The 26,520-nt window shown below is 37.5% G+C and overlaps 2 protein-coding genes across 2 annotated transcripts; one reads left to right on the top strand and one right to left on the bottom strand.

The window, feature by feature from the left end:
- Nucleotides 1-13,758: 13,758 nt before the first annotated feature.
- On the bottom strand, nucleotides 13,759-16,581 carry LOC109040648 (protein FAM136A). The gene is made up of 4 exons (XM_019056638.2): nucleotides 16,576-16,581; nucleotides 15,384-15,524; nucleotides 14,592-14,669; nucleotides 13,759-13,875 (listed from the first exon to the last, which is right to left on the bottom strand). Exons 1-4 carry the CDS (start codon nucleotides 16,579-16,581, stop codon nucleotides 13,759-13,761), a joined length of 342 nt encoding a protein of 113 aa, XP_018912183.2.
- Nucleotides 16,582-17,120: 539 nt separating this feature from the next.
- LOC109040637 (BTB/POZ domain-containing adapter for CUL3-mediated RhoA degradation protein 3) lies at nucleotides 17,121-26,147 on the top strand. The gene is made up of 5 exons (XM_019056614.2): nucleotides 17,121-17,524; nucleotides 18,905-19,164; nucleotides 19,305-19,357; nucleotides 21,427-21,625; nucleotides 23,048-26,147. The coding sequence occupies exons 1-5, from the start codon at nucleotides 17,359-17,361 to the stop codon at nucleotides 23,255-23,257; spliced, it is 888 nt and encodes a 295-aa protein (XP_018912159.1). The 5' UTR covers nucleotides 17,121-17,358; the 3' UTR covers nucleotides 23,258-26,147.
- Nucleotides 26,148-26,520: the final 373 nt, after the last annotated feature.

The raw sequence follows: 26,520 nt of genomic DNA, 5'->3' as shown, positions 1-26,520 counted from the left end.
GTAAGAGCAGACATGTTATAATTAACGGAAGATTACTTTAATAACGTCGTCATCAATTTATTGGTATGGTGACGAGGCCACTATATAGAAAATTCCATCATGTTGTATTTCCCGGACAAACAAGCATGCATCCAAACTCAGGCTGCAAACTCATCTCAAAAAGTGCATTCTTGTACAAAAATTAGACTGAGTAATATCCTCCCAAAATTTTCTGATTTTTAACGGTAAAAAAAAGTAAAAAAAAAAAAAAAAAAAAAAAAAAAAAAAAAAAAAAAAAAAAAAAAAAGTAAAGCAAATAATTGGTAGAAACGTTCAATCCGAAATGCCCGATGGTTTCATAATAAAAATCAAAGTTTCGGATGGAAATTTTGCACAATTGATATTTGCTTTTGTTCTTTCGCCTGAGAGAAAAAAACAAAAAAGAAAAAAAAAACGATGTCTTCATTGAATTTGATGAAAACTTCGTCAACCTTAGATTTTCATCAAATGACCAAATTACGTCATCTTTCGATCAATTTATCAACGAATTAAGATCGATTCTTTAACAAAATCCGGTATCTTCGGATCCATCCGAACTTCAACAATTTAAGTACCTTCTACGGACTTTTAAAAGCCAGCTATCCAAACAGCAGACTTGTCCCTGACTTCGCAGATATTGCAAACCCTGACCGTCTGACGATACCAGAGATGCAAAATTTCATGAGACTTTAGAACATGAAATTTTTTAGATCTTTTGCGATGGACATGGCACGCCATGAATCTCCCAGAAACAGTGCAATCTTAATTTTGAGAAAAAATTATTTCATGAGTCAAATTTTGAAGTTTTTTGACAAATTATTGGATGATCGTTGTGGGTTGGATGCGCAGCACTTGAGACATCTTTGAAATTTCATTCCGGAAAATTTATTCTTGCATCTCAGGTCCATAGACTGTTAAAATCGACAAGGAGAAAAAAACTTCGTGTATGGGACCCGAAGTTGAGGTCATATGGATCTCTGAAATTTTCTGATCACGCATCCGAAAACTTGAGGTCGAGCTGCCGAAGTTCGGGTCAGACATCGAGGCACTTCGGTATGCACCAAAGTACTTCAGACGTGTGACCCGAACCCTTCGGTATAGATCGAAGTACTTCAGATGTCTAACCCGAACTTCGGCAGCTCGACCTCAAGTTTTTAGATACGTGATCCGGAAACTTCAGAGATCCATATGACCTCAACTTCGGGTCCCATGCACGAAGATTTTTTCTCCGTAGAGGAGTGAAATTCGGTGCCAGAGTCTATACAGCGCCCAAAAACCTCCAAATGATATGAATGCGAAATGAAATTGGCACCATAAAAACATATGACACTCCGCAAAAAGAGTAGATGCCGCTCCGTCCTAGTGTGAGTCGCTCGAGATTTTTAAGCACTATTTGGAATCCGGTAGAGAATTTCACTCGAAAAGTTTTGACAGTGTACCGTGCTAAAGAACACGCTTAAAAATGACTGGCGTATTAATAATATTGGAAGAAAAAGTAGCTCGGATCTAGAGTACAGACTCTTAAAAACATTGACAAGAAAAAATACTCTTGATTCGATCGGAATTTTTGCTTGGATCTCGAACCAAGCCTCTTAAGTTAAGCGGATTTCCTTTTAATTTAAGCAAAACCCCGTTTGAATCAAGAGTACTTTATCTTGCCACTGTTTTCAAGAGTCTGGACTCTAAATCCAAGCGCACTGGAAAAAAACACATTGGATCTGGAGTCCAGACTCTTAAAAACATCGACAAGAAAAAGTACTCTTGATTCAATCAGAATCTAGCTTAAATCAAGAACCAAGCCTCTTAATTTAAGCGGATTTCGTTTTGATTCCAGCAAAAATCCGATTGGATCAAGAGTATTTTTTCTTGTCAATGTTTTCAAGAGTCTGGACTCTTGATCCAATGTTTTTTTTTTTTCCAGTGCGGCTTTTTTTTCGGTGAATGATTTAATGAAAACTTGGCGGCGCAGCGAAAAGAGCTCGGAGCATCCGTCTGCTGGAGCGATTTCAAGTTCATCTTCTTTCATAAATATTATTTACCTTCCTCCATCACTTTGGCCGGAGAGCATCAGCCGGGTGCTTCAACGCAAGGTGACCATGCATGATCCACCGCCTCCGTCATTACGGCCCCTTGAGCCGACCCGGTAATCGCTTGGAAACCGCAGCGCCGCGCCGCCGCAGCGGGGTTCCTCGCCAAAAATCTCCACGCTCGGATCCTCCATTCAGGATCGCGTATCCTGCCACGCCACGGAAAAACCGCCCGACGAACATACCAGCGTTGCCGAATTTCCCCCACGGGCTCATAATTGGAGTTTATAGACAAAGATATAGATAAAGAAGACGAGGAGAGGGAGCTGCAGAACCAGAATGAGAAAGCATGCATTAAAAAGAAGAAAAACCAGGACGTCGCGGGCTGATTACTGAAATTGGTACACAAAGATATAGATAGAGAAGACGAGGAGAGGGAGCAGCAGAGCCAGAATGAGAAAATATGAACCAGAATGAGAGAGCATGCATTAAAAAGAAGAAAAACGAGGACGTTGCGGGCTGATTACTGAAATTGGTAGACAAAGATATAGATAGAGAGGACGAGGAGAGGGAGCAGCAGAGCCAGAGTGAGAAAACATGGATCAAAAAGAAGAAAACGAGGACGTCACGGGCTGGTTATTCGAATTTATAGACAAAGATATAGATAAAGAAGAAGTGGAGAGGGAGCTGTGGAACAGCAAGCCAGAATGAGAACACATGGATCAAAAAGAAGAAGTCGCCGGCTGATTATTGACATTGGTGGACAAGGGTATAGCATCAGGGTGTCTACTAAAACAGGCTGGCCAAAAATCAGTACTTTTATAGTACTCTATCAGGACATTCCCAAGAAATTCCGTACCTCCTCAGTAGAAAAATTCAGTACTTTTTCAGTACCTCCATTTGACGAAATTCGAAACATTTTGAACATTTAAATTTTTCGCTCAAATTGTGACAAAATAGACAAAAAAATGGAAGAAATTCCGGACCTTTTCTCGGAATTTCCGTTCTTTTTCAGTACTTTCGAACCGCCTTGAGAAATCAGTGCTATTTTCGGACTTTCCGAAAATTTCGGACTTGTAGACACCCTGGTAGAGAGAAAGAGGACAAAAAGAGAGGGCTGAGACAAGAGACTCGAGGAAAAAACATGGATTGAAATTAGTGTTTATCGAAGGAAAATCGGCAACTTTCGGAAGCTCATACGCCATTTTTCCTCAGCGCAGCTGTATCCGTCGCCTTGTTTTATTACCCCGACCATTGTCATCGACCGCACTTTTGGCCCGCCTAATTGTTCGCGTCCCTGAGCTTTTTTCCCGGTATCGACCGAGCATCCCGGAAAGGAAATCCCACTTCACAGGGGAGCTTATTTGTTTTCCGGGATCAACTTTAAAGCACCAAAAGCGTCATCATATAAATAAAATTGGGGGCTATGGATTCGATCGACATGGATCGATCAAAAAATAAGAACGCGAATCGATTAACGTGAACCGATCGACAAGAAATAAAAAATCCAGTGTCGATCAAATCGACACTGGATGAACTAAAGTTTGGTTCATTCAACCAATGCTAGTTGGGGATATAAAAATGAGTTTCGTCAGACAATCAAAACCAGTTTTAGAGGGCGCAAATCTTAAAAATTATGCGGTGTATTTTAAAAATCAATAGATTTTGAAAAGCTGATAGTTAAAACTTCGAAATGAATTATCAAAGTGTATAATTTGGATAATTGAATAAGAATTAAGAGTAAAACACGTTACTTCTTAAGGAAACTTGGCTTCTGGAATATTTTATGCAAAGGTATTGGCCCTTTTTTGGGGGTCTTCTGCACTGATTGTCTAGACTCAACAAGTTCTATATTTTTCAGGAGGCGTTGAAACACCAACTTGTGCGGCATGCAATTTTTGTGTTTTTCTTCTCGCTTGAGATTTTCGTAGGAAAAATCACCGACGATTCTGATCTTGCCCTGTTCGTCAAGGAGAGTCGAACGCTCTTATGATATAAACTACATTTTGCAATAGAAAGCAACAGTTTCTGTCTCATTCCAGAAATAACATTCGTGCCATCAGTTTCCGTGGGTAAATAAGTGCTTGTTTGGAGGAGCTAGGAAAAGTAGTTTCTTTTTTTTAAAAATGTAGTCCATTTTGAAAACATTTTGATCTGCGCGCTGGTATAAAAAATTCAAAATTAAATATTTTGTTGGCTTGCGCCACTTTCCTCGACATTGAAGATTTTACAGATGGTAAAAAACGCATAATTGAAAATAGTTTTCGGGCAAAATTTGTTGTTCGAAACCTCGAACCCATTCTAGAAAGCAAATGAAGGCGACTTAACAAATTTTCTCTGACATTCTCGTCATTTTCCCTGACATTTCCCGGTTTTCCCTGGCTGTGGCAACCCTATTTGTATTTCCACCCCTAGATCACGCTCCGCTATATTACCGGATTAGCATAGGACACCATGTATTCAGTGGCGAGTTTGAAAGTCGGCAACACTGTTTTTCCTCAATTTAAATCAATTACAAATATCGATTTTGGGTTGCCTAGCAAAAAACGATTGTTTTACATACATTTAAAAGGAGGAAAAACAGCGTTGCCATCTTTCGTGTATTGGTTCTGGATAAGATTTAGTGTCTTTCTTCCCGCTAGACTTCAAATCCGATCGCCTGGATCTGGATGACGTCATCACCTCCGAGTGGCCCAGAAACGTCGCTTCCGCGGGTTCGTAACTCTCGGTGCTTTTTCTCCTTTTAATTCGATGTTATTCAATACTAGCTCCCCTATTGTTTTCTACTCGAACGGCCGATTGGCAGTCGACCAAGAGACGACCGCGGAAATCGCTCCTATCATCCATCAGGTGTGCAACACTTCACCAGCTAAAAAACGACGCGCCTGCCTGGATCCTTTACGTCTTTTAATAGGGGATCTCGCTGCAGTGTTGTCAAGCCGCCGAAGGAAATTCTACCTGCGCTGCTTGAGAGTGTACCACGGAGGAAAAAAAAATCGTAGCTTCCACGATCGGTCCATTGCCAACTTTCGCTGGAGCAAAAAGAAGGGATGTCTCTGATGAAAAATGGGTTAGAGCTTCGATAAATGCATTAAAAAAATCTAAAATTCACCCCAAAGATGTTAAAATCTGAGCCCAAAAAGATAGAACATAATACCGTTTACTGGAAAGTCTCAATTTCCTGCTTTCCGATTTAAATTGGATGAGTTGGATCACAAGACGAGGGCCATTTTCAGATTTGTGTATATAGTTGAATATTGAAATTGATAGACAAGTCGACAAACAAAGAAGGAAAACTAATGACACATTATAATTTTCATAAAATTATCCAGTGATGATGGTTCATAATTGAATACTGTAATTCAATTGAAAATTGCAGGAGACTTGAACGCAGGATAGAAAAGTAAGCAAAGATTGAACCTATTTTATAGGGATCCACAACGCAGCAACTTCTGTGTGAAGTATTTGGTAGATCTTCCTACATTTACTAGAAGAAATAACTCTTCTTTTTGCTCTAGCTGAAGTTAGCAACAAGCTCATTGTATTAATAAATCATTCTGGATAGTCTGAGTTCGTAGGTTGGCTGCTCTTTTGGGCCTTAAAAGCTCTATGACCTAACCTCCAAAATTAGCGACATATCCATACCAGGGTTGCCACAGAATTTGGAAAATTAAATTCCCTGGCATTTCCCTGATTTCTTTGACACATTTAGGTGAAATTCCCTGACAATTGGAGATGTGACGGATGGTTAAGAAGGCATAATTGAAAATACTTTTCAGGCAAAATTTCTTGTTCAAAACCTCAAACCCATCCTAGAAAGCAAATGGCGGTGATTTAACAAATTTTCCCTGACATTTCCGTCATTTTCCCTAACATTTCCCGGTTTTCCCTGACCTTTTTAAAATTCCCTGCCAATTCCCGGTTTTCCCTGACTATGGCAACCCTGCATACTCTCCTCTTTTAGGTACTCGAAAAAATCCCCGTCTCTGGGTTGGAAGCTTCCGCGTGGACCCAACACACTGCCCCAGTAACTGACTGGAAGCGCCACGAGTGCCAGAGGCGGATTGATTTCAGGTCGCGTTTTTTACGTGGATCGGCCGCGAACGACACGAGCACGACGTCCGATGGATGGCGCCCGAGTCCAGGTCGGTCGGACTTCCTCCTTCCAGATCTGCGTTTCCGAGTCGGGTTGGCCCCGCGAGTTCCTTCAACTCGGCGACCCGGCCGTCGTCGCGTCGCGTCGATCCGAGTCGAAGAACTTTCTACTCTAATTGGAGCCCGAGCTGGATCTGCACTCGGGCACCGGGGCCGCCCCCACCCTCCCCCTCCCCCGCGCCAGAGCGCAGCATCCAGTGCTCCAGTGCACCCGAGCGCGCTCCAGTCAACCTGTCCTTTCCCGTACCAAGGAACGTAACTCCATTCCAAGGTTGCAGCATTCACTCAAAAAATTTGATTTCTTACAAAGATCTAGAGTCCCTGTATACTGAGAGTCAAGACAACACCCCTCATGGAGTCGCAAACGGGAATAAAGATTACAGAAATTGAACGTTTTTCGTAATCTTTGATCGGCTCATTCTTAAATTTCTTTCTCCGTTCCTTCTTTCATTCCGTTTGTTCCTGGTCGAACCCGAAATTCCTCGGTCCATTCCAGATTATAATCTTTGCAATTGGTGAAAATGTAATCTTTATTCCCGTTTGTGACACTGTGAAGGCCTAAAATCCGGTTAACCAATCAGAAATGGATCCGCATTGTCTTGACTCTCAGTATAAAGGGACTCTACAAAGATCCACCTACAGTCCCTTAATACGGAGAGTTGCGACGATGTGAATCGATTTCTGGTTGGTTACCGTATTTTAGGCCTCCACAATGTCACAAACGGGAATAAAGATTACATGCTCAACGATTGCAAAGATTATAATCTGGAATGGACCGGGGAATTATACGGGTTCGGCAAGGAACAAACGAAATGAGAGAAGGAACGGATAAGGGAATTCGCGAATGATCTGATCAAAAATCACGAAAAACTTTCAATTTGTGTAATCTTTATTCCTGTTTGTGACGCCATGATGGGGGGGGGGGGGGTGAAAAGGGGTGTTTTTGGCATCTCGGGCATCTTGGCTTTTTTTGATGACGTAGGTCGGTGCGGACGATTTTTATCATCGATTTTCTTGGAAATGGTGTAGTTAAAGTGTTTGAAATTATATCAGCTGTTTGAAGCAAAAAATCGGACATTATGATCCGTTTTTCATACTTTAAAATCCGGATTTTGCTGGCCAGATTGCACCGACCTACGTCGCGGGGTAAACACTCCTCAACATGCAAACGCCTCCTTTTTTTCTCCATGCCCCTCAGTTAAATGCAGTCCACTCTGTACGAGGAAAGGAACTTCAGTTCATTGCCTCAACGTTTTCGGTAGATCAAGTTTTTGTGGAAATCAGATTTTGAGTTTTTGGAAAACTCTACTGCCTTCGAAAAAAAATAAGTGAACGTATTCGTAGAGTTCTGATTAGCGAGAGGAAAATACTGAAATGCTGATTTCCAGACTATTTTTAAACTTTTGAAAGCTGCTACCGTGGTTGTGACTCATGGAAATTATTTTGCTCGCTGCCTTTTTCTCTCAAGGACAACCGAAAAATGATACGCGAAGTTCGACGCGTGAATCCAAAATTCTCATTCAAATTAGATCGCGTGATATTCAATTGCTTACTTCATTTCCAGACAGGAATCCCAACGGTTGCTGAACAGTGGCGTGGCGTGCTTTGCGATATATCGATTGTTATGCCATTTAAACCTATGGAAAAAGATCGATAAGTAGAGTGTTCGCAGCGAACACCTAAATAATCGATTATTTACCATAGGTTTAAATGGTATAACAATCGATACATCGCAATTCACGCCACGCCACTGTTGTTGAATATAGACTTCCTGCCATTTCGAACTGTCCAAATACGCGCTCAAAGTTCATCGGTCCTTTCAAAATATTTTGTCTCACATTTTTCTTTTTCTTTTTTGATACCTCATGCATATTTCAATTCATCAATTCGCTTGACATTCCTTTTTTTAAAATGCGCTCCAGTTCCAAGAATCTGAGAAAATGATTGCCTTCTTCGAGTCGCAAAAAAAAATTCCTATAGCCTGTCCCCTCCTTTGAATTAACAAACTCATCTATAATTGGTCAAGGTCTCTCGTTGATTCCAGACGGTTGGACGGAACAACATAGCTTCTATTTGCAGAAGGAATCTGAGGTTTTCCGCAAACTATTATACGATTCAATTTAGCAAATCCTCAGTAATAGGTCAGTGACAAATTTAATTAGACCACAGAGGACATCATGATAGATATTTTGCATCAATTAGCGTTTAGACGATACGATAGGCACGATTGCTCGTAGCTGTCTTTGAATTTTATCAGAGGTATTCAAAATGTGTCATTCTGTGTCATTATTTGTCACTCCGTTTTCTTAAAACTTAAAAACTGTTTGTTCTCTCTGCAAAGATAGCAATTTAAGCTAAGATATTTCATCCAATCATAATGAAGACATTGAGTACCAGAGCGCTGTAAGCTCCTGGCAGCTAAGAAAATGCAAACTTTCTTTGAATCGTAATGAAATTCGTCTCACTCGATGTATGTCTGAATTTTTAGAATCATCCATAATGCAGTTACACATATTTCCCTTTCATTATTCTGAGAGGTAACTCAATTGCTTCTGCAGTATTTCTTAGCGTTGAGTTCAGGGAAAATGCCCAAAAAATTCCACCGCATTAGAATTATCCGGATAATTTGAATTTTTCCGAACAGTCTTTTCCGGGCAAAATCGAATATTTCCAAAAATTGATGCACGATTGGGAAATAAATTGATTTGTAAGTGAGAGAAGATGACTAAGGGTGAATGGTTGTGTGTGTGTGCGTATGTTAATACAATTTGGACGTTGCCTTTAGAATTAAGAATTTTTTGGAACAAAAACAAAACCTATTTGTTATTTCAGGCATTTTAGCAGATAAAAATAAAGATGAACGATTTTTACAAGACTGTAATCGAATTAGTTCTCTTCTATTAAGAGGGACCAAAATCATCTCAATGAACTGCGATGGAAAATGACGTCATCTACGGTGTAAATCAACATGAGATCCTCATTATTGTTGGAAGTAAGAACTTAACGTTTGGGCGGGAATAATCAGTTTTCGCTCGTCTGTGAAAATCAAGCATTACATGTGTTTTAAGCGACAAAAACTGATGAGCTTTCGTCTCGCAAATTTCTCACGACTCCTACAGTTCATGAATTTTCGGCTTTCGAATAACCGGTTCAATTCAGAAAATGGCGCGTCAGTGCGTTGCATTAAATCCAAGGCTATAAGAACCACGTACTGTATAACTAATAGCCACTTGACAATAAGTAACAATCGTGTAACTCTGATGAAAACCTAATGCAAATAGGCGGTTTTTGCTAAGCATGGCGGTATTGGATAAGAATATTTCGACTCTTCCTCGAATTGCGGTTTGTCGCGCGGGATTGTGTTTACGATCGAGCAAACGAAGCCTAACTTGACGCAATGCTGGTTAATGATTCCGTATGATGGTGGACTTAAAAAGACGTCCTGCCATGTTAAGGAACAACGTCGTATAGAAATTCCAATGTTGCCAAACTCCTCTCAGTAAAATCGTCGTTTCCAAGGCGAAAGAATACAACTACGTTTCAACGTTCCGAAATTTTTACTTGTAAATCGCAGGGCCGGATTTACCTACTTTCCGCCCATGGGCCGCCTGTATTTTGCCGCCTCCTTCTTATTCGTTTTGAGACATCAATAAAAACCATCAAGTGAACGTGCCGGAGGGTGAGGGCTGCATAACACGCGTTTACTCGTGTTGGACACATTTTTTGCGAAAGCCCTATCAACACTACTAGCAAAAGTTCTCGGAACTTTGCGCGAAAGTTAAGTTCCGTAAACCTATCTCTGTGTGGACAAGGCCTTCCATTTGTAAGAAATGAACGTAAAAATTATGCAAGAACAAACATAAATGTGGTTTAGTAATTGTAACGTCCGCCTCGCCGCCGCGAACGCACTGTGTTTGACGCAATGCGTGAAGTATTCATGAAGTCTAGAAGGCGCTATGCGTTTCACGCTGACTGCACTGTTCTTGACGTAATGCGCGAAGTATTCATGCAGTCTTGTAGGCGCTATGCGTTTCACGTCGACTGCTGAGTGCTGCTGACCGCACTATGTTTGACGCAATGCGTGAAGTATTCATGCAGTCTTGTAGGTGCTAATATGTGTTACGTGTCGACCGCCTCGCTGAGTAAATCGGTACGGTAAATCGTATTTTTTACTGAGAAACTGTTTCACATTTTTAACTGAAAATTTTAGCTAAAACCGGCAGAATTTTAACAGGAATTGTGCGGTCATACTTTTTTTTTTGTTTATGTTTTGAACCAATTGTTTTGAGCCAAGGAGGCCACCCGAATTCCTCTCCGCACTGAATAGAGATGTTACTTCTCTCTCTAACCATCATAGGATTTTGTACACCCCCCTCCCTTTCAATCTTCCACGTCCTCATCCATTTTAATCTCTCCTCCATACCGCCTCCCACCCCAATCTCTGATCATGTGCAAAGGGACAGAAGTAGCTCCTAATTGCTACTTTCTTTCCTTTTTCCTTCTCCTCGTTCATCTTTGTCCCTTGATAAGGCAATAAGGCACTACCATTCTCAAAACAAAGTTTCTTTGGTTCTTAAAAGGGCGTAATTCCCTGTCCTCCCCAACGCCTTCAGTAAAAAGCACTACAGCTATTGTCTTTTGCTACAGATTTGCTCCTTTAATTGGAGGTATTCGTTCATTCCTTTTCATTCATAGTATTGCTGCGACATTCATTTTCAATTAGATTTTAAATCATTTTATATTTTAAATAAAAATAAATCAATAACCGATTATGTAAATAAACTACTAATTTACAGGCCCAATACTGATTCTTACAGCTGTATGAGGCAAGGACCATTAAATAATGATTGGTTAAGTATTCTAGTGCTAAATTCGAAAATTCGATCTGGTTTTCAATATAATACGGGATTTCCGAGAAGATCAAAGTTATCCCGGAAAAATGCGCTTTTCCAGAAGAGATGAAATGAAAGAAAAAAACAAGCGGTTAACCTACAACACCCCAGTGTTGTATAAAGCGTGCATTTTTCCTCTTGGTTGTGAGGACTGCATCTGATTGACTGATCGACTTGCAGAATACTTTCTCGTGATAAGAGTGTGCTTATGAAAGTATTTGTTGACCTTTCGAACCGATTCAAAATGCCACGGAGTGTTTTAAAACAGCTTTTTTTAACGCAACCTCTAAAAAGTAGATTATTTTTGATCCGTTTTCGGAAGTAGAACTGTAATATTTTTGGATAAATTAATCATCTACTTGCAGAGTACTTTCTCGTGATAGGGTGTACTCATAGAAATGTTTGTTGACCATTCAAACCGTTTCAGGATACCATGGAGTATTTTAAAGCGCTTTTGTTAACGCAACCTCTGAAAAGTAGATTATTTTTTATCTGTTTCTGGAAGTATAACTGTAATAATTTTTGAAAAAATTAATCACTGACTTGCAGAATACTTTCTTGTGATAGAATGTACTATTAAATATCATCGCTTTTCTGGCTACGTTTCCAATAAGCAATCAGCAACTCAAGATGTGCTTGTATTGTCATTGATTCCACACAACATTGCAAAGATAAGGATGTCCATGGACACAGTCAACCAATCACCTAGTACTTCATTCACCCTATTTGACTATTTTTGTCGACAAACACCAAATTTCAACAATAAACCACCAGGAGTGTATGTAGGTAATAAGTAGAATGCAGTGTTTCTACGTTACTCACCTGGTCACTGCCCATAAGTTTTAATGAAAATAAAGGATCTATTTGGTAGACATCTTCAGTAGCTTCTGGCGGCTCTTGGATTAAACGATATGCTTCTGAAGGTGACTACCTCCAGCTTTGAGTTCCAGATTGAGTTACTTGAAAACACATTTATCGTCAATCATCTCTTCAGTTAGCTCCTTTATCAACGGTGAAGCTGTGGTAACACACATATCCCGTAATTGAGATACGTGTTTCTGCAATTTTACAATCCTTATATGCTTTCAAATGAATCCCATATCTGGTTTATCGAGACAGTAGGAATGAGGAATGTGTCTCTTAGTAATCGTAGCACCTTGTGACCAGGTGATAAGTATTGTCCATAAACAATGTTCGATGTTTTGAAATATTGCATTCTACTAGTACCACCGATTGGCAGTAACTGATCTATTGCCTTTCAAGCCCAGCGCCACAGAATTACTTGACATGTTGTCAACTTTGGTTCAGTAAAAATCTCCTTACCTCATGAATTCAAAGGAGTAAGTGCAGCCGAGCAAACATTCGGTAGTCACATATTATTCAAGGCACAACTTTAAAATTGCTCATGCTATTCGCACAGATAAAATGATGAAATGTAGACGATTTTACATCTCCTCTCATCTGATTTTTTTAACCGGACTCCAACCATAGCTTTTTATAAGTTTTCAATTCATGCTGGTCATTCGCACAAATAACAAGACACCAAAAAAAGGCCACAACAATCATTTGGAAAATGCACTGGATAAAATGACAAAGTAGAAACGATTTCATTTCCTCTCATTTGATATTTAATTTCCACTCCGTATATCACTTTTTGAAAGTTTCCAGATATTTCATTGACAAAACCTATTTTGTTTTGTCTACATGACATAGAGGAAAGGTTGGTATGTCAAACCAGGGTCAAACACCAAATCGAACATGGAATGACTTCACCTGATCATGCACCACGAAATTCAAACGCATTGATTAAAAGGAACATATTAAAATAATTTAGATAGAGAACTTAGGCTTCACACATTACGAATAAACTGCTAACACTTGCGAATGTACTTATCAAGCCATAGACATAAAAAAAAATGGGTTTAAATGATACTTCTGAAGTCACCACGCTGAGAAGGATGTGATTTGATCAAAATCCCTATTCTGGTCAATGGTAAAGGATGCCCATAGAATAGTCCCTGCACACCGATTGTAAAAAGCGACCCGTTCTGAGAACGGCGCACTTAAAAGGTGCATGCGATTGTGAATGATGGATGTTAGTTTCAGATTTAGTAACCAAAAATACCTATACCAAAATACAGCTGTGCAGGAATGCAAAAGTTTCGAATTCACATAGAATTTCATTTTTCTGAAAAGTAAAATTTCATTTTACATGAACTTTCCATTTTTATCTTAATTTTCCTATTAATTTTTCTCTGAATGCTTATTTTACTAATTCAGATCAACAAGAGACAAATTCAATGAGTGTGTTGAGAAATTCTTTTACTTTGATTTTAAGACCAATTTTCCTCCATACATTTGAGTCAATTTTATTCAGATTGGCAAGAAACAAAAATAAAGGGAGCTGTTTTCGCAGTATCCTGATTGTAAATTTGCTGCTTGCTCGGAATACACTGCAATTATTTTATTTTATAATAGTCAGTGGAGAGTTGTGGGAATCCACATGAAGACGAGCACACCATTTTCTTTCTAGCCATCAAAAATTAGTTCCTCTTGCAGATTCTCTTGCTTAGAGAGAGGAACCTACTTAGGAGGACACATTACTTGTATTAATATGGAAAAACTTACCTAAATGGTGAATACGAAATTAACTTTTGGAAAGACTACTAGTTGTAATTTTTGGCATATTGCTTCACTTTTTCTAGAAACTTTGGCACTAAGCCTGCATGACTTTCTAAACACTTTTCAGCGCACTTTTCAAATGCTTTCACGTGGGTCTGAATCTGTAAAACAAAAGGTGTAAAAATTTAAAGAAGGGCATAGATGGCAGGACAACAGTGTTAGTGAAATAGTCAAAGGTGCCAAGGTTTTTTTTTTTTAAAATTTTTGTGCGAAGAGGCAAGTTAGATGTGATATTTTTCAGTTGAGGATTAAGACATTCTCCAGTAAGAGGGCCCATGCTGACATAAACCTTTTTTTTTCAGGAGAATGTGGATTCCCAATTTTGGAAAAAGATTAAGCACGATGAAAAAATATTCAATGGTAAAATATACTGAAATAAATTTTAGGTCCAATACTTATGATTCCAGTGGATTTTGGTTAATCCAACAGCATTGCATACATGAAAAATGCTCATTTTTCACTTTTAAGTTAAAACTGGAAATTTCCAATGAATGCACCATGCTACACAAGTAAGTTTCACCAGAAGTTAGGACTTCTACCATGTTGACGACCTTTCAAATCTCTGGCCTCAATCCATCGCTTCAGTCATTTTCATATTTTTGCTCTTACATTGCCTAAATTAAATTATTTCTTAAAAGCATTTTTGATAAATTCTTGAATGCATTTTTTGTTTCAATTGATTGTTAGAAACAATTATTAACTTGTAGTGCTATTGTCTTGTAATCTAACTTGTACGATACCTTAAAGGGAATAAATGTACCGACTGCAAAATAAAATAAATAATAAATAAATAAATAATAAGAACGACCAAACTAACTTCAGCAGGTGATGGATCTGGTCCCATAGAATCTTGTATTGAATCATTGCAGTCCATGAGACATCTGTCAACTCGATTCTGAAAGAAAAGAGCAGTATATTTAGTTAAAAAAAAAAAAAGAATCTGCTTGGCTCTAAAGAAATTGAAAAACACCTAAGATGATTAAAACTACTACTGGGGTATTTTCCTTGAGGGGAAAAAATGGAAAATTTTGAGTTGAGTTCTTGCTTCAGAAAACACAGAGATAAAAGATGAACCGAGTTGCAAACATAGATCTTCAAAAATCATAATTTATGATCTGAAATAAATCATTCGAAGTCTATGGTATTGTATGTATTTATTTTTTAATTTTGTTCTCTTGGTGAAGTAAAATTCATGTCCAGTATTGGTCTTATAGAGTGGAGAAGCTTCTGCTCTCGCTACTTACTTACTACACTTTCTTTGAAGTCGGACAACTTTTCATTCAACAAAGAAGGAGAAACTTACATAAATCAATGGATAAACTCGGGAACTATGCATCTCTTTATCTGGCATTGCATACTTCCAATCATACTTTATTTTTTAAATGGAAAACTACTTAATCAACATAATTTCTTGTTGATCGAGAGTTTCCTTCCTTGTTGAAAGAATATTCTGCAAAACTTCAGACAATAAGGTTGACTAATACCTTTTCAAAAAAGAAAAGGTAATCCTGAAAAATGACAAATTAGGTACCTATAAACTTTGCAAGTTAGGCTATTCAACAACAACAAACATTATTGTCAACTTTGAGATTTATCAATTTTAACACACCTGAAATGTCTTGAACTCAGCTTCAACAAATCTTTTGACATTATTCAGTGGCTCCGAGCAAAGTTGCACACACCTCTGAGTATCTTCGTATGTATTGCTTTTGTCCTGGCAGCACTTTGCTGCACACAGATGCATTTTAGCCTGAAACAGGGGTGAAATATGAATGTCTGAATAAATTGATAGTAAGATTATAAGTGTTTCAAGGTACCCTCGCAGTGGTTCAACTTACTTAAAAAATTACTTCAAGACCAGAACCTTCCATTTAAGTGGTGTTTCATTTGTAACATAACCAGAGATAAACCAATAAGTTCCAAACAGAACGTAAAAGGATGGGCAAATTTGAAGAGAAAAAAAGAATCTGGATCTCTCAGGTAACCTATTAGAAAATTTCAAATTCTGGCAAAAATAAATAAATTGAACTCTTATAAGTTGACAGAAGAAATTGAGGGCCAGGTTGAACTATCATGCTTACTTAAAATGATCAACTAAGTACACCGGAAAAACAAAGGATGCTGACGTAACATTCTGGATGTAAAAAAGTGTGCAACAACTCACAAAACACTGAGTTTACCGCCAAAACAGTTAGCTTCATACCTTGACATTGCCATAGTAACTGCTATGACGGTTTACTCAGCATTTTGTGAGTTTCAGTACACTGTTTTGCATCCAGAATGTTAAGGCAGCATCCTTTTTTTTTTCAGTGTAGGTACATTGCCAGGAATCATGGATAATGTAGGAAAGAGTTGCATCATTCTTAAAATGTAAAAAGAATGAATGTACGGCTGCAGTACAGATATGCATGATACTGTGGGAGTCTTGCTTTATTTCATCCTCTTCACAATAATTAGTGAAGCCACCGTGTTCCTGTCGCAGCTTGAATACCGCACTGATGAGTATTGCCGCATAAGTGTCTACAGGCATACATTCTTGGCAGCTGAATGTTTAAGCCAACGACTAGGATCACCAATGGAACAAAATAGTGTAGTATATACAGCAAGAGATGGATCCTGCTCGTGATGAATAAGTCAGGAAAAATTTGATTCATCTCCTAGACGATTAATATAAACCCTTTGCCGTCTGTTCCTCTCCATCCAACTTTTTCTCTCTTGTGTGTCCTTGGTGACTAATACTTAGAATTGGTCCTGGATAGAAGAAAGAGGAAAGATTAAAAATACTTAGAGGAGGTAAATACCTGCATGTCTCGAAGAAACGATGAGTGCATTTCTGTAGAAATTTGCTCAACAAGTTTCTCCATTGTAAAAATATCTTTGACTGAAGTAAAACAACAAATTAATCACTAACAAACAACTTAGGAGTAGAAAATAGAATGGAGGTTCGAACTGACGCCCGAAGAGGGAGGAAAGGAAGCCTTAAAAAGTGATAAGACTAAAGTTTGAACTTTGAAAGTCATCGACCCACATGGGATTATCACTTCTGCATCCGGCACAAAAGTTTGGTTATGGTTATGTTTTGCCAAGTTCTACCTTGTAAAAGCGCCAAATATTACTACTGATTATAAAGCACAATTTCTCAATTTAATCGAGGAAAACTCAAATTTTGACTATGAGAAAATTTAAAGTGAGATAACTCATTATTTTTATGGGTGCTTCATCGAACTTAGACCTAAATAAAGGCTTCCAAGTAATTAAAAGGGGGTAAAATTTTAAGTTTTTAAAATATTTTGGCAACAGCAAAATGTTTTGGTACGTAATGCTCATTCCAAAAACATAACCTGAAACAGTTTCAGATCATTCATGACAATCATCTCTTGTTCTGAAATCTTCAACTGAAGTATCTGATTCCAGCTGTTCATAGTGTCTCCTATTTGATCAAGTGCCCAGGATTGTTTCATTTTGACAGCGAATTCAATTATTTGGTATAGTTGAGCAGTTTACATTCATATTATTCTTGTTAAGCGTCTCAAGTTTTCAGAGGTAACATCGGAAGTTGCCTGTAATTGTGCGCCTGGCTTAGAATGTCAGGTGATCACAAAAACTACATTATAGGTAATCCATCTCAATACGTTAAATTGAATGTTGGTGGCTCTTTACACTATACAACTATCGGAACACTCACCAAACATGACACCATGCTCAGAGCTATGTTTAGTGGGCGGATGGAAGTGTTGACTGACTCAGAAGGTAAGGATCTTCTCCTTGCCCTTTTTAGCTGGAAGATGTTACTTTTGTAAGGATTGGACCAAGTTCATCTTGAATCCTTATTATTCCTTTTCTGCAGCTTTGACAGATAGTTTATTAAGGATTTTCAATTCTCCCCTGAATTCTGTTTTGATATTGAATCCTGTGGGTCATGAGCAGCTGTCAACTTCTCTTTGGACTTGATGGGAACATTGAAAATGACCTAATAATCATGGAGATTCCAAGGTCTGATTATCTTTTTCAACTCGGGGTACAGTTGGAAATATGTCCTAATTGCTGCACCGTAATGACTCGTTCTCACGCATATGTGCCGTTTCCCTCCAGTAGGGTAAGACCCCGTTACATAGGAAGCAATTGCAAGTCATACTTTAAAATAGACCTAAAATTCCTAGTCTTCATGTGGTGAATGCTGCATTTTCTCACTCAGAAAGTTGTACACAAATAAATGTAATCTGAGAAGTGGAGCTGTTTAAGAGAGGTAAATAAGTATCTAGAGTGCTGCTTCATGTATGCAGTTCAGCCGTGCCAAGGAAAAGCGCTGTATGCGCCATCAGGCGTTGCCAAATTTCTTTCGATAAGACACAATATTCCTGGTAAAGAAATAAATATTTTCCTTCCAATTTTTCAGATAATTTTGTTTGCAATTTCACCTAAAGTCCCTGAAAATTCCAAGGAAAAATATTCATATCTTCCTAAAGAATGAACATTCTAATGAAGGAAATTTGGCAGCTCTCGATTGTTCCTTTGGTGTTCTTCCTTCGCGCGGTACAGTAGTAATGCAACCATTCTATTGTGTTGAAGCTGAAACTGTCAGAAATTGACCCCCAAGATCATCTACCAATTCCAACACAATTAGGTAAGAAATCTATCGAAAATTTCTATCATTCTGTGCTAGAAGACTTGTCCAGAAAAAATCTTCCGAACTTTTCGGGGAAATCCACTGGTTAAATTTTTCAATTTTATATGTATAGGTACTTACAGTAGCAGAGGTCAGAAATGAAGCACCCATATTTCAAATAATGGTTTCCAAGATTATATCACTCTGCAGTCTCCAATTTCCTGCCCTGTTGGAGTTTTCACAATTGATTCTTCTTGTAATTTGTTCACAGAGAATAAGCTCTCTTTATAAATCAGAAAATAACCAAGGAAAGTTGGACTTAAGGTACATACTTAGAAAATTGAAATCTCCGCTGAATCGAAGTTTTCCTTTTTTCTCTCTTTAAATCATAAGCAGTAATTTCTGGTGATTTTTTTTTTGCATCTTAAAAATGTCCCTCTTTTTTCAAAGTGTTTGATTCTTATTTTCCTTCAATACCCAGGTTATTGATAGATATATAACTTCTCATCATCTTTAATTTTCAGGTTGGATTTTAATTGATCGTTCTGGCAAACATTTTGGAGCAATTTTAAACTTTTTACGTGACGGAGTTGTGCCTCTTCCTGACACTGTCAAAGAAATGGCTGAGCTGATGGCTGAAGCAAAGTACTACTGCATTTCTGAATTATCTGAATCATGCGACCAAGCACTAAAAAAACTTGAAAGGGAGGCGGAACCAATTTGTCGTGTGCCGCTGATTACATCCCTTCGAGAAGAACAGATTTTAATCAACTCTACCCTCAAAGTAAGTGTTACTTGTGTTAACTTTTGCTGAATGTAACAAAAATTGTACTTAATCGTCGATAAAAGATACATTATGCTTGTCTTGTGACGATAATTAAATAATTTTTTTTCTTATAATTTTCTTTGTTTTCCTTTTTTCAGCCAGTCGTGAAATTACTGATTAATCGCCACAACAATAAGTACTCATACACCACGTGAGTAAATTTTCTGTACTTTTTCTTTTAAATTTAAAGCTCTAACCAATCTTCCATGAATTTGAATGAGATCGTTTGGTTAAGGTGATTCGTCAAGCTCAAGTGACGTGGTCGAACTGGCATGCAATATAACGTATCAATCGGTCAAAAATCTCGGCAGATTTTGAATTTTTAGCTAAACAAAGGACAATAGCCCCTTCCTATGAGCCTAAAGAAGCATTCTAAACTAATAAATCGGCAAACAGAGAAATAAAAGCAGAATAGTGTTTGGAAAAAAACCTCGCATTCAATTCAGCTATCGATGATTGTATCAAATGCAAGGTTTTTTTTCCAAACACTATTCTGCTTTCATTTCTCTGAATTTTGCCAATTTTTGCGTTTAAAATGATTCTTTAGGCTTATGCGCAGGGGCTGTCGTCCTGTGTTTTGCTAAAAATTCAAAATCTGCCGAGATTTTTTATCTCAAAGAGGCAATATATCGCATGCCAGTTCGACCACTTCTTTTGAGCTTGACGAATCACCTTAAAGTTTGTAACAACAGTCTTAATGAAATAGGTAGGAATGAAAAATTGATCCTTTACTGTCCATTGGTGATATAGATTCTCCTCAAATTTACTCATTTTTTCATATCCTTCCACTTAGTTACAAATGACATTAGTTTTCTTCTATACCAACCTCTCAATACTACATGTTCAAAATTGTACATTCCATGTTTAAAAGATTTTTAGAGGCACCCATCTACTCAGATATTTCCAGATGTTTAGACAAACATTAGTGTTATTTGCAAAGCAGTAAACTGAAGTCATTAGCAAAGGAGTTCTTCAAAAAAAATTTTTTCTTTTTTTTAAATTTTATCTTCATTGGTCGTGGAGATTTTATAACTGGTACTTGCAATATTTTATACACTCAGTTGCAAGAGATGGGTGCAGAAAGACACACATTACCTTCTTATCAGGGGATTAAGTTTGAAAAATGAGCTTTTTTTTGAATAGTTGACAGTATTCTGGTAAAAAGATCGTTTGACGAGGACAAAAAAAAATGATTAAATACCAAATAAAAATTGTAAAACTCACTTGCACGCAAACATTTTTACGTGCAAGTGAGTTTAACAATTTTTATTTGATCAATTATCTTGTGCGGGTCTCCAAACGAATCTTAATTAAATACCAATTTAAATTAAGCTTAATGATTGTTGCATTTTACGGTTTTAATTTTTTCTTATTCATTTTTAACACAATACAGCTGCATAGGTACTCTACACAGGTCCCTCGCTAAAATGAAAGAGCAATCAAAGTCACGTCTTAAATAGATCAGAGAGACAAGTTCTTGAAAAGTGAGGGAAAACATGGAAATTTTGCCGGATCCTGAAAAGTCAAGGAATTTCGCCACAAAACTTTGAAATTTTTCCCTCCAGTCAAAACGTTGTATTTTTTCAATTACTTAGAAGAGACTTTCCGCTTACAATTTTTTAGGTGGAAAGAATTTTATGACATACCTTAGCAAAAAGAAAAACACTGAAAAGTTAGGGAATTTTTAGTTCAAAGCGCCTGAGAAGGTAGAGCAGTTTTAAAACTAAGATTATTTGTCACCCTGGTAAATGAGTTTTACTTCCTTTCACTGATAAATTTATTTGGGTACAGCACGTTAGGCGCCAAAGTCCTTCATGCATACCGACGACTCAAGGCACCCTAGTCATCAGTTAAAGAACATCTGATCAAGTTCCTTTGATCGATCGTTGGTTGCTGCCTTCAGTTTGATGGTCATCTTATGCGACAGACTTGCCCTTGCGCCTGAAGTGCTCTGTTTCTAATGATCCCTTGTTTACTGAGCAGTTCTACTTGATCAGCGTAAATGAAAGCTCAAATGGGAACATTTATGCACTTATGCAAAAGGAGTCTATCAATGAAGGGACTCTACCAAAAGATAGATTTTTTTGCTGCAAACGTATTCAAATTCAGTTGGAAAGCAGAAAAGGTGTATTTATGTACCTAATTACAAAACATCAGCTTGTATTACTTTCACCATTATTCACTATTTAAATCTAATTAATCAATTCATTCTAATTTCAGAGCGTCAGACGACAACTTACTGAAAAACATTGAGCTTTTTGACAAGCTTTCCTTAAGATTCAGTGGACGAGTTCTTTTTATAAAGGATGTCATTGGCTCGAGTGAAATTTGTTGCTGGAGCTTCTATGGTCACTGTAAAAAAGTATCTGAAGTTTGTTGCACTTCAATTGTATACGCTACGGATAAGAAACACACCAAAGTAAGCACATCCAATATTTCAATTAGAGGGACATATACATGTTTATCACAACAAGGGAAAGGCAGCAAGTTGATTGCAGAATATTAGGCACAGAATATGGTTTTGTTTGCCCTCTGTACACATATTACTAGCATGTGTTTTTGTGCAAGTGTGATTTTAAATTTTTTGCTGCCGATAATGTTCAAGATTATGCTTGATTTTCATCGGATGCTATTCAAATGTCCGTCAAATTCTAGAATTCGCAAACCTGAAACCTTACATCAAATTAACTAACTGGTCCTCATCTTAAATTTTTATCAAACCATTTGTAAATTGTTCAAAACTAGAGACAACAACACAACACACAATTTGTTGTTCAAACAAAGAGTCTCCTGTTTTGTTTTGCAACATTTTGCAAGTTTTTGCAAAATTAAAATAAAAATTAAAAACTTAAAATTTTTCATGTTAATTTGTGTTCAATTTTTGTTTAAATTCTGGCAATTTTGAAACTGGTATGTTAATAAAATGTCATATTTTTATGATAAAACTGATTATACAACTCTGACTTTTTTTTTCTTGTTATTTAGAAAATGTGTATTCTATTCCAGAATTCTAGAGAAGGGAGAGAATCTTTCAAGCTTTTTTTGTTTTAAACTTTGAGTAGTACTTCACTTTTTCGGTCATTTTGTCTAGTTTTTGTTCCAATGTTTGTTTTTTTGGGTCCACCCCCTTTGGATTGAAAAAATCTGAAAGCTTTTCTTCAGGATCCTGCAAAATGTTGAGAGGAGACAATTTTCTGCACCTTTGTGATTTCTCAGTTGCTGAGCATCTACTTCAGGGTGTCTATCATCAGGAAAAACCGGAAAATATCAGGAATTATGGCCGATCAGGAAAATCGGAAAAATTGGACGCTTTATCAGGAGTTTTTCTCACGCAAATCTCCTCAGCAGAAAAGTCTTACTGCTTTTTGCCTACCGTGCCAGGAGTTGTCACGCCGTCTTTATTTCTGATAATTTCTCACCCGTATCCCTTGTGTCGTATAGTGAAGGCCTCATTGCAGTGTCGCCATCTTTGCGAAATCAAAATTTTCCGTCCATCGTCAGCGCTTGTATTTTATACTTATTTTATACTGTATTTATACCAGTTTCTAATCATAAGAACTTCATCAGAAAACTTAGTTTCCGCATGCATTTATGCAATAAATGTAGTTTTTACAAGAAAAAGCAGGAAAATATCAGGAAATTCCAAAATGAAAAAAATAGGAATATTTTATAAAATATCAGGAAAATATCAGGATTTTTCAAGATTAAAAAATACTAGACACCCTGTACTTTTTAAGTGGGATTTACCTCTTTCTGTTCATTGTTTATATCAGGATTCACCAAGTTTCATACTTGTCTCGGTACGTTTAATTAAAATGATTCTTTTTTATCTTTCTCCTAGGTTGAATTCCCTGAGGCACGAATCTACGAGGAAACGTTGAATATTCTCCTGTATGAAAACAGAAATGCCCCTGATCAGGAGCTAATGCAAGCAACATCATCACGGGGCGCTGTCGCAGGCATGTCATCTTACACCAGTGATGAAGAAGAGGAAAGATCTGGCCTTGCTCGACTTCGTTCCAATAAGCAGAACAATCCATCATCGGTATAACAAATAATTTAGAAGTTCATGCATTCCTTTGCTCTGTGGCTCAGGAAGAAAGATTTATGAATGTTGACTCATATGCCAAGGGTTGTAAGGTGGCATTAATTCATGATAGCTACAAATTATGTTGTTAACACTTCTTTTTGTAAATTTCTAAGGCCTGTTTTTTTCAGGCATAATCGTATGAGGTTGGAATTACTCTAATTGAGGAACATTTCACCTCCTACTGGAATAGTTAATTTGACTGATGAAGTAAGGAATTCCTTGTAAATTTGTCTGGAAATTCATGTTATTACAATAATCTACCGTCAATGTTGTGTTGGCCAACAAATGGGTAGCATTGAAATTGTTTCCCACTATTCGTCGATGCTTGAGTAATGCGTTGATTTGCACCGTCCAGCCACACAGGCATTAGAGTGTTGTTTGTCTTGCTCCATTGGTGGGAGTGCTACAAACGGCTCAAAAGGAGAATAGACTGCATTGAAGCCCGCATAATGAGTGCCATGAGCAAGGAAGAGAATATGAAAAATTACAACTTGTATGCTATGAAATTGATAGGTTTCATATGCTTTTGTCATTTTTACAATGTCACGAGGGGTAATAATTTTCAGGACACTAGAGCAAAAAGGCAAGAAGAGCTATTTCTGTTAATAACTGGCACAAATAAAGCAAAGCCAGCCTAATCTTTGAGTAGTGTCAAGTAAGATGACGCTTGGGGTTTTGAGGAATTGTTCGCTCTTTCCCCCCTGATAAATTACATTTGTGAAAGAGTCATTTATTCTTGTTTGACACTCTTGAAAAAATGGCTTCTCATTCCAAGTTTCCCTCAGGAGCTTGTCAGCATTTTATGTTCCAGTTTTTGGAACGATTCTGGAGAAGTGGGAAAATTTTCCATCCTCCTCTTCGTAATGGTGGATTCTACACCAACAAAAGGTGTATGTCCTATTACTGATGTTCTATACCTTCCGCATTTGTTGATGAACTGCTTTTGGACGAAGCCCTGAATGTTACAAGGAGAGGTCAAATATAGGTATCTTCTTTTATTCAGAGAATCAAAGGCAATAGAAGATTTTTTTAGCAGTTTTGTTGGGCTGTCAATCTCAAGGCAGATGCTTCTTATGTATTTTTAAACTGATTGTCCATGATTAATTTTTTCCATTTTGCAACTGTTCACACTAAGGATCTCAGTAGAAAGGGAATAGTATTTGAATGCCAAATCTTGTCCACAGACTCAAACAATCGAACCCATATCACATTGTATTTTCTAAGCTGTTTCGTGACTTCTGGCATATCAAGTTATTGTGAAAGTTAATATTATTTGGGACCAAAGAAACTTATGATGTGAAAATCTGTAGAAAGATGAACTATATAAAAAGTGCTAAATGAGCTTTTGTTCCAGTAGTAAGACGAAGTTAAGGACAAAACTATGACTAAATACGCACTTTTTATGAGTTTTACTTAATAGAAATATAAGATTTGTTCACAAGTAGCCACACTTAGCCACTATACATACACACATCTCGTCAGTAGATTAAATTTGCTGAAAAATTGTCCACGAAATCTTCAAAAGGATCTGACCTCGTGATAAAATGATCTAGAGACTCTAATTGTTGGTTGGAGATGAGGTAGCTTTTGATCATCGGATAGTAACATTAATTGTGCCGCAAACGAATCTCGTCTATGCTCCATCCACTGGCTCAAATTCTAGTTGTTTAAATCCTTTCCTATGAGAGTGAAAAATATTCCTGCGGCAAGCAATAATGACTTGCAGAGCAGCCCACGAATGTAGTCTGAGTCGCAGGGATGAGGTTTCTATATTCGAGGAAGACTGTTGTAATCATATCAATGGTCACATCCTCTATTTTCAGTTCTTCATCCGTTTCCAAGAATTGGAGTCCATGATCTCCATCATGGCTACTCCAATTGAGAGTGATAAAGTAGGTACTGTCTTTGCTGCCTTATTCATAAATACACGTAAAACTAGAAAAAATTGACTAAAGTACAAAACTATTCAACAGGAAAAGTACATGCAATATCTAAATGCACTTATAAAATACAAAAATTTGAAACACATTTTACTGTCAAATTTGGTTGACTAAGCTGTATCAAACATTGTTATTGTTTAAAAAATCGAGCCACAAGCCAAAATATTGTTCGAAATCTAGAAAAAATGGACAGAATTAATATTATTATTATTCGAAACTGAACAACAATTAAACTAATAACTATACATAACCCGGTACCCTTAGAGGTCCTCGGGGCATCTTTTTCCCTTCCACTGTTTAGTATTTACTGCCTTTTAATAATGAGAGTGGTGTTTTGATTCAAGAGATAGATTTGAGTTTTTTAATCTACCCCCCACCCTGAGGATGCCCAGTTCATCGATAAAGGGGTTGAGACTGGCTAGTTGATTGGAGCAGGTCTTGCCCTTTTTTATGTTCATGATATCTTTGGCAAAATATTCCCTCTGGATCATCATAACTGTGCGTTGAATAGCTATTTTACGTTCTTCGACATTGATGTCTCCCATAATTTTAGAAGGGCCTTTGCGTGAATTATGTATAAAACGGAGACACCATGCCAACACATTAGTTAGAATTTCAACCTTGGTTGTTAACTCAGGTCTTGAGCAATGGAGAGGTTTAATGGTTAAGTTAAGGTCTCCCCAGCATTTGAGCTCTTCATCACCCAAACCTGATACCTGCATCTCAACTTTGTTGAATTTCAATCCTAGCTGACTAGCACATTTTAAGGTAATGAATGATGACATTGCCGCCGAATCAATGACAGCTCGAACGGGTGAAAATTTGCCATTAGCTGATTTGATATTTACAATAGCTGTTCCAAGGATAGTTGTTTCTTTTATTGTCAGTTGATTTCCATTTTTTGATGCTAAGTTCACATTTCCGGAAGAATCATCCGAAGTTGACAAAAAACTTCCTTGAGGCTGATGTAATAATGTGTGGTGCTTTTCAGAGCAAACCTGACACCTGCATTTGCTTTTGCATTCCTGTGTATTTTCGTGTGATATCGATAGGCAATTTGGACATCGTTTGAATTCTTGGATTTTTTCTTGTCGACCTTTGACTGTTAAAGCATGGAACTTCTCACATGGATAAATAGCATGTGGATTTTTGCACAGGTTACAACTTGGATCTATGTTTTTCTCTTGATTTTTTGATCTTGATTCTTTTCTTTTTGAACTCTCCTGATGGACAGTATTTTCAGTGGCTACAAAGTTCCGTGAGTTTCCTGATTTTTTTTGAGAA

Source organism: Bemisia tabaci, chromosome 8, assembly GCF_918797505.1.
Source record: "Bemisia tabaci chromosome 8, PGI_BMITA_v3".
In the NCBI taxonomy this organism is placed as follows: Eukaryota; Metazoa; Arthropoda; class Insecta; order Hemiptera; family Aleyrodidae; genus Bemisia; species Bemisia tabaci.
This window is presented reverse-complemented; position numbering and strand designations above follow the sequence as displayed.

Excerpts from the sequence above, each read along its gene's own strand:
- LOC109040648 (XM_019056638.2), bottom strand. Across the intron at positions 14,670-15,383 it reads CTGAGTTCAAGACATTTCAG|AATCGAGTTGACAGATGTCT; the intron begins GTGTGTTAAAAT and ends CTTTTCTTTCAG. Across the intron at positions 13,876-14,591 it reads CAGATCCATCACCTGCTGAA|ATTCAGACCCACGTGAAAGC; the intron begins GTTAGTTTGGTC and ends TTTGTTTTACAG.
- LOC109040637 (XM_019056614.2), top strand. The coding sequence starts at position 17,359 with ATGTCAGGTGATCACAAAAACTACATTATAGGTAATCCATCTCAATAC. Across the intron at positions 17,525-18,904 it reads AGTGTTGACTGACTCAGAAG|GTTGGATTTTAATTGATCGT; the intron begins GTAAGGATCTTC and ends TTTAATTTTCAG. Across the intron at positions 19,358-21,426 it reads AATAAGTACTCATACACCAC|AGCGTCAGACGACAACTTAC; the intron begins GTGAGTAAATTT and ends TTCTAATTTCAG.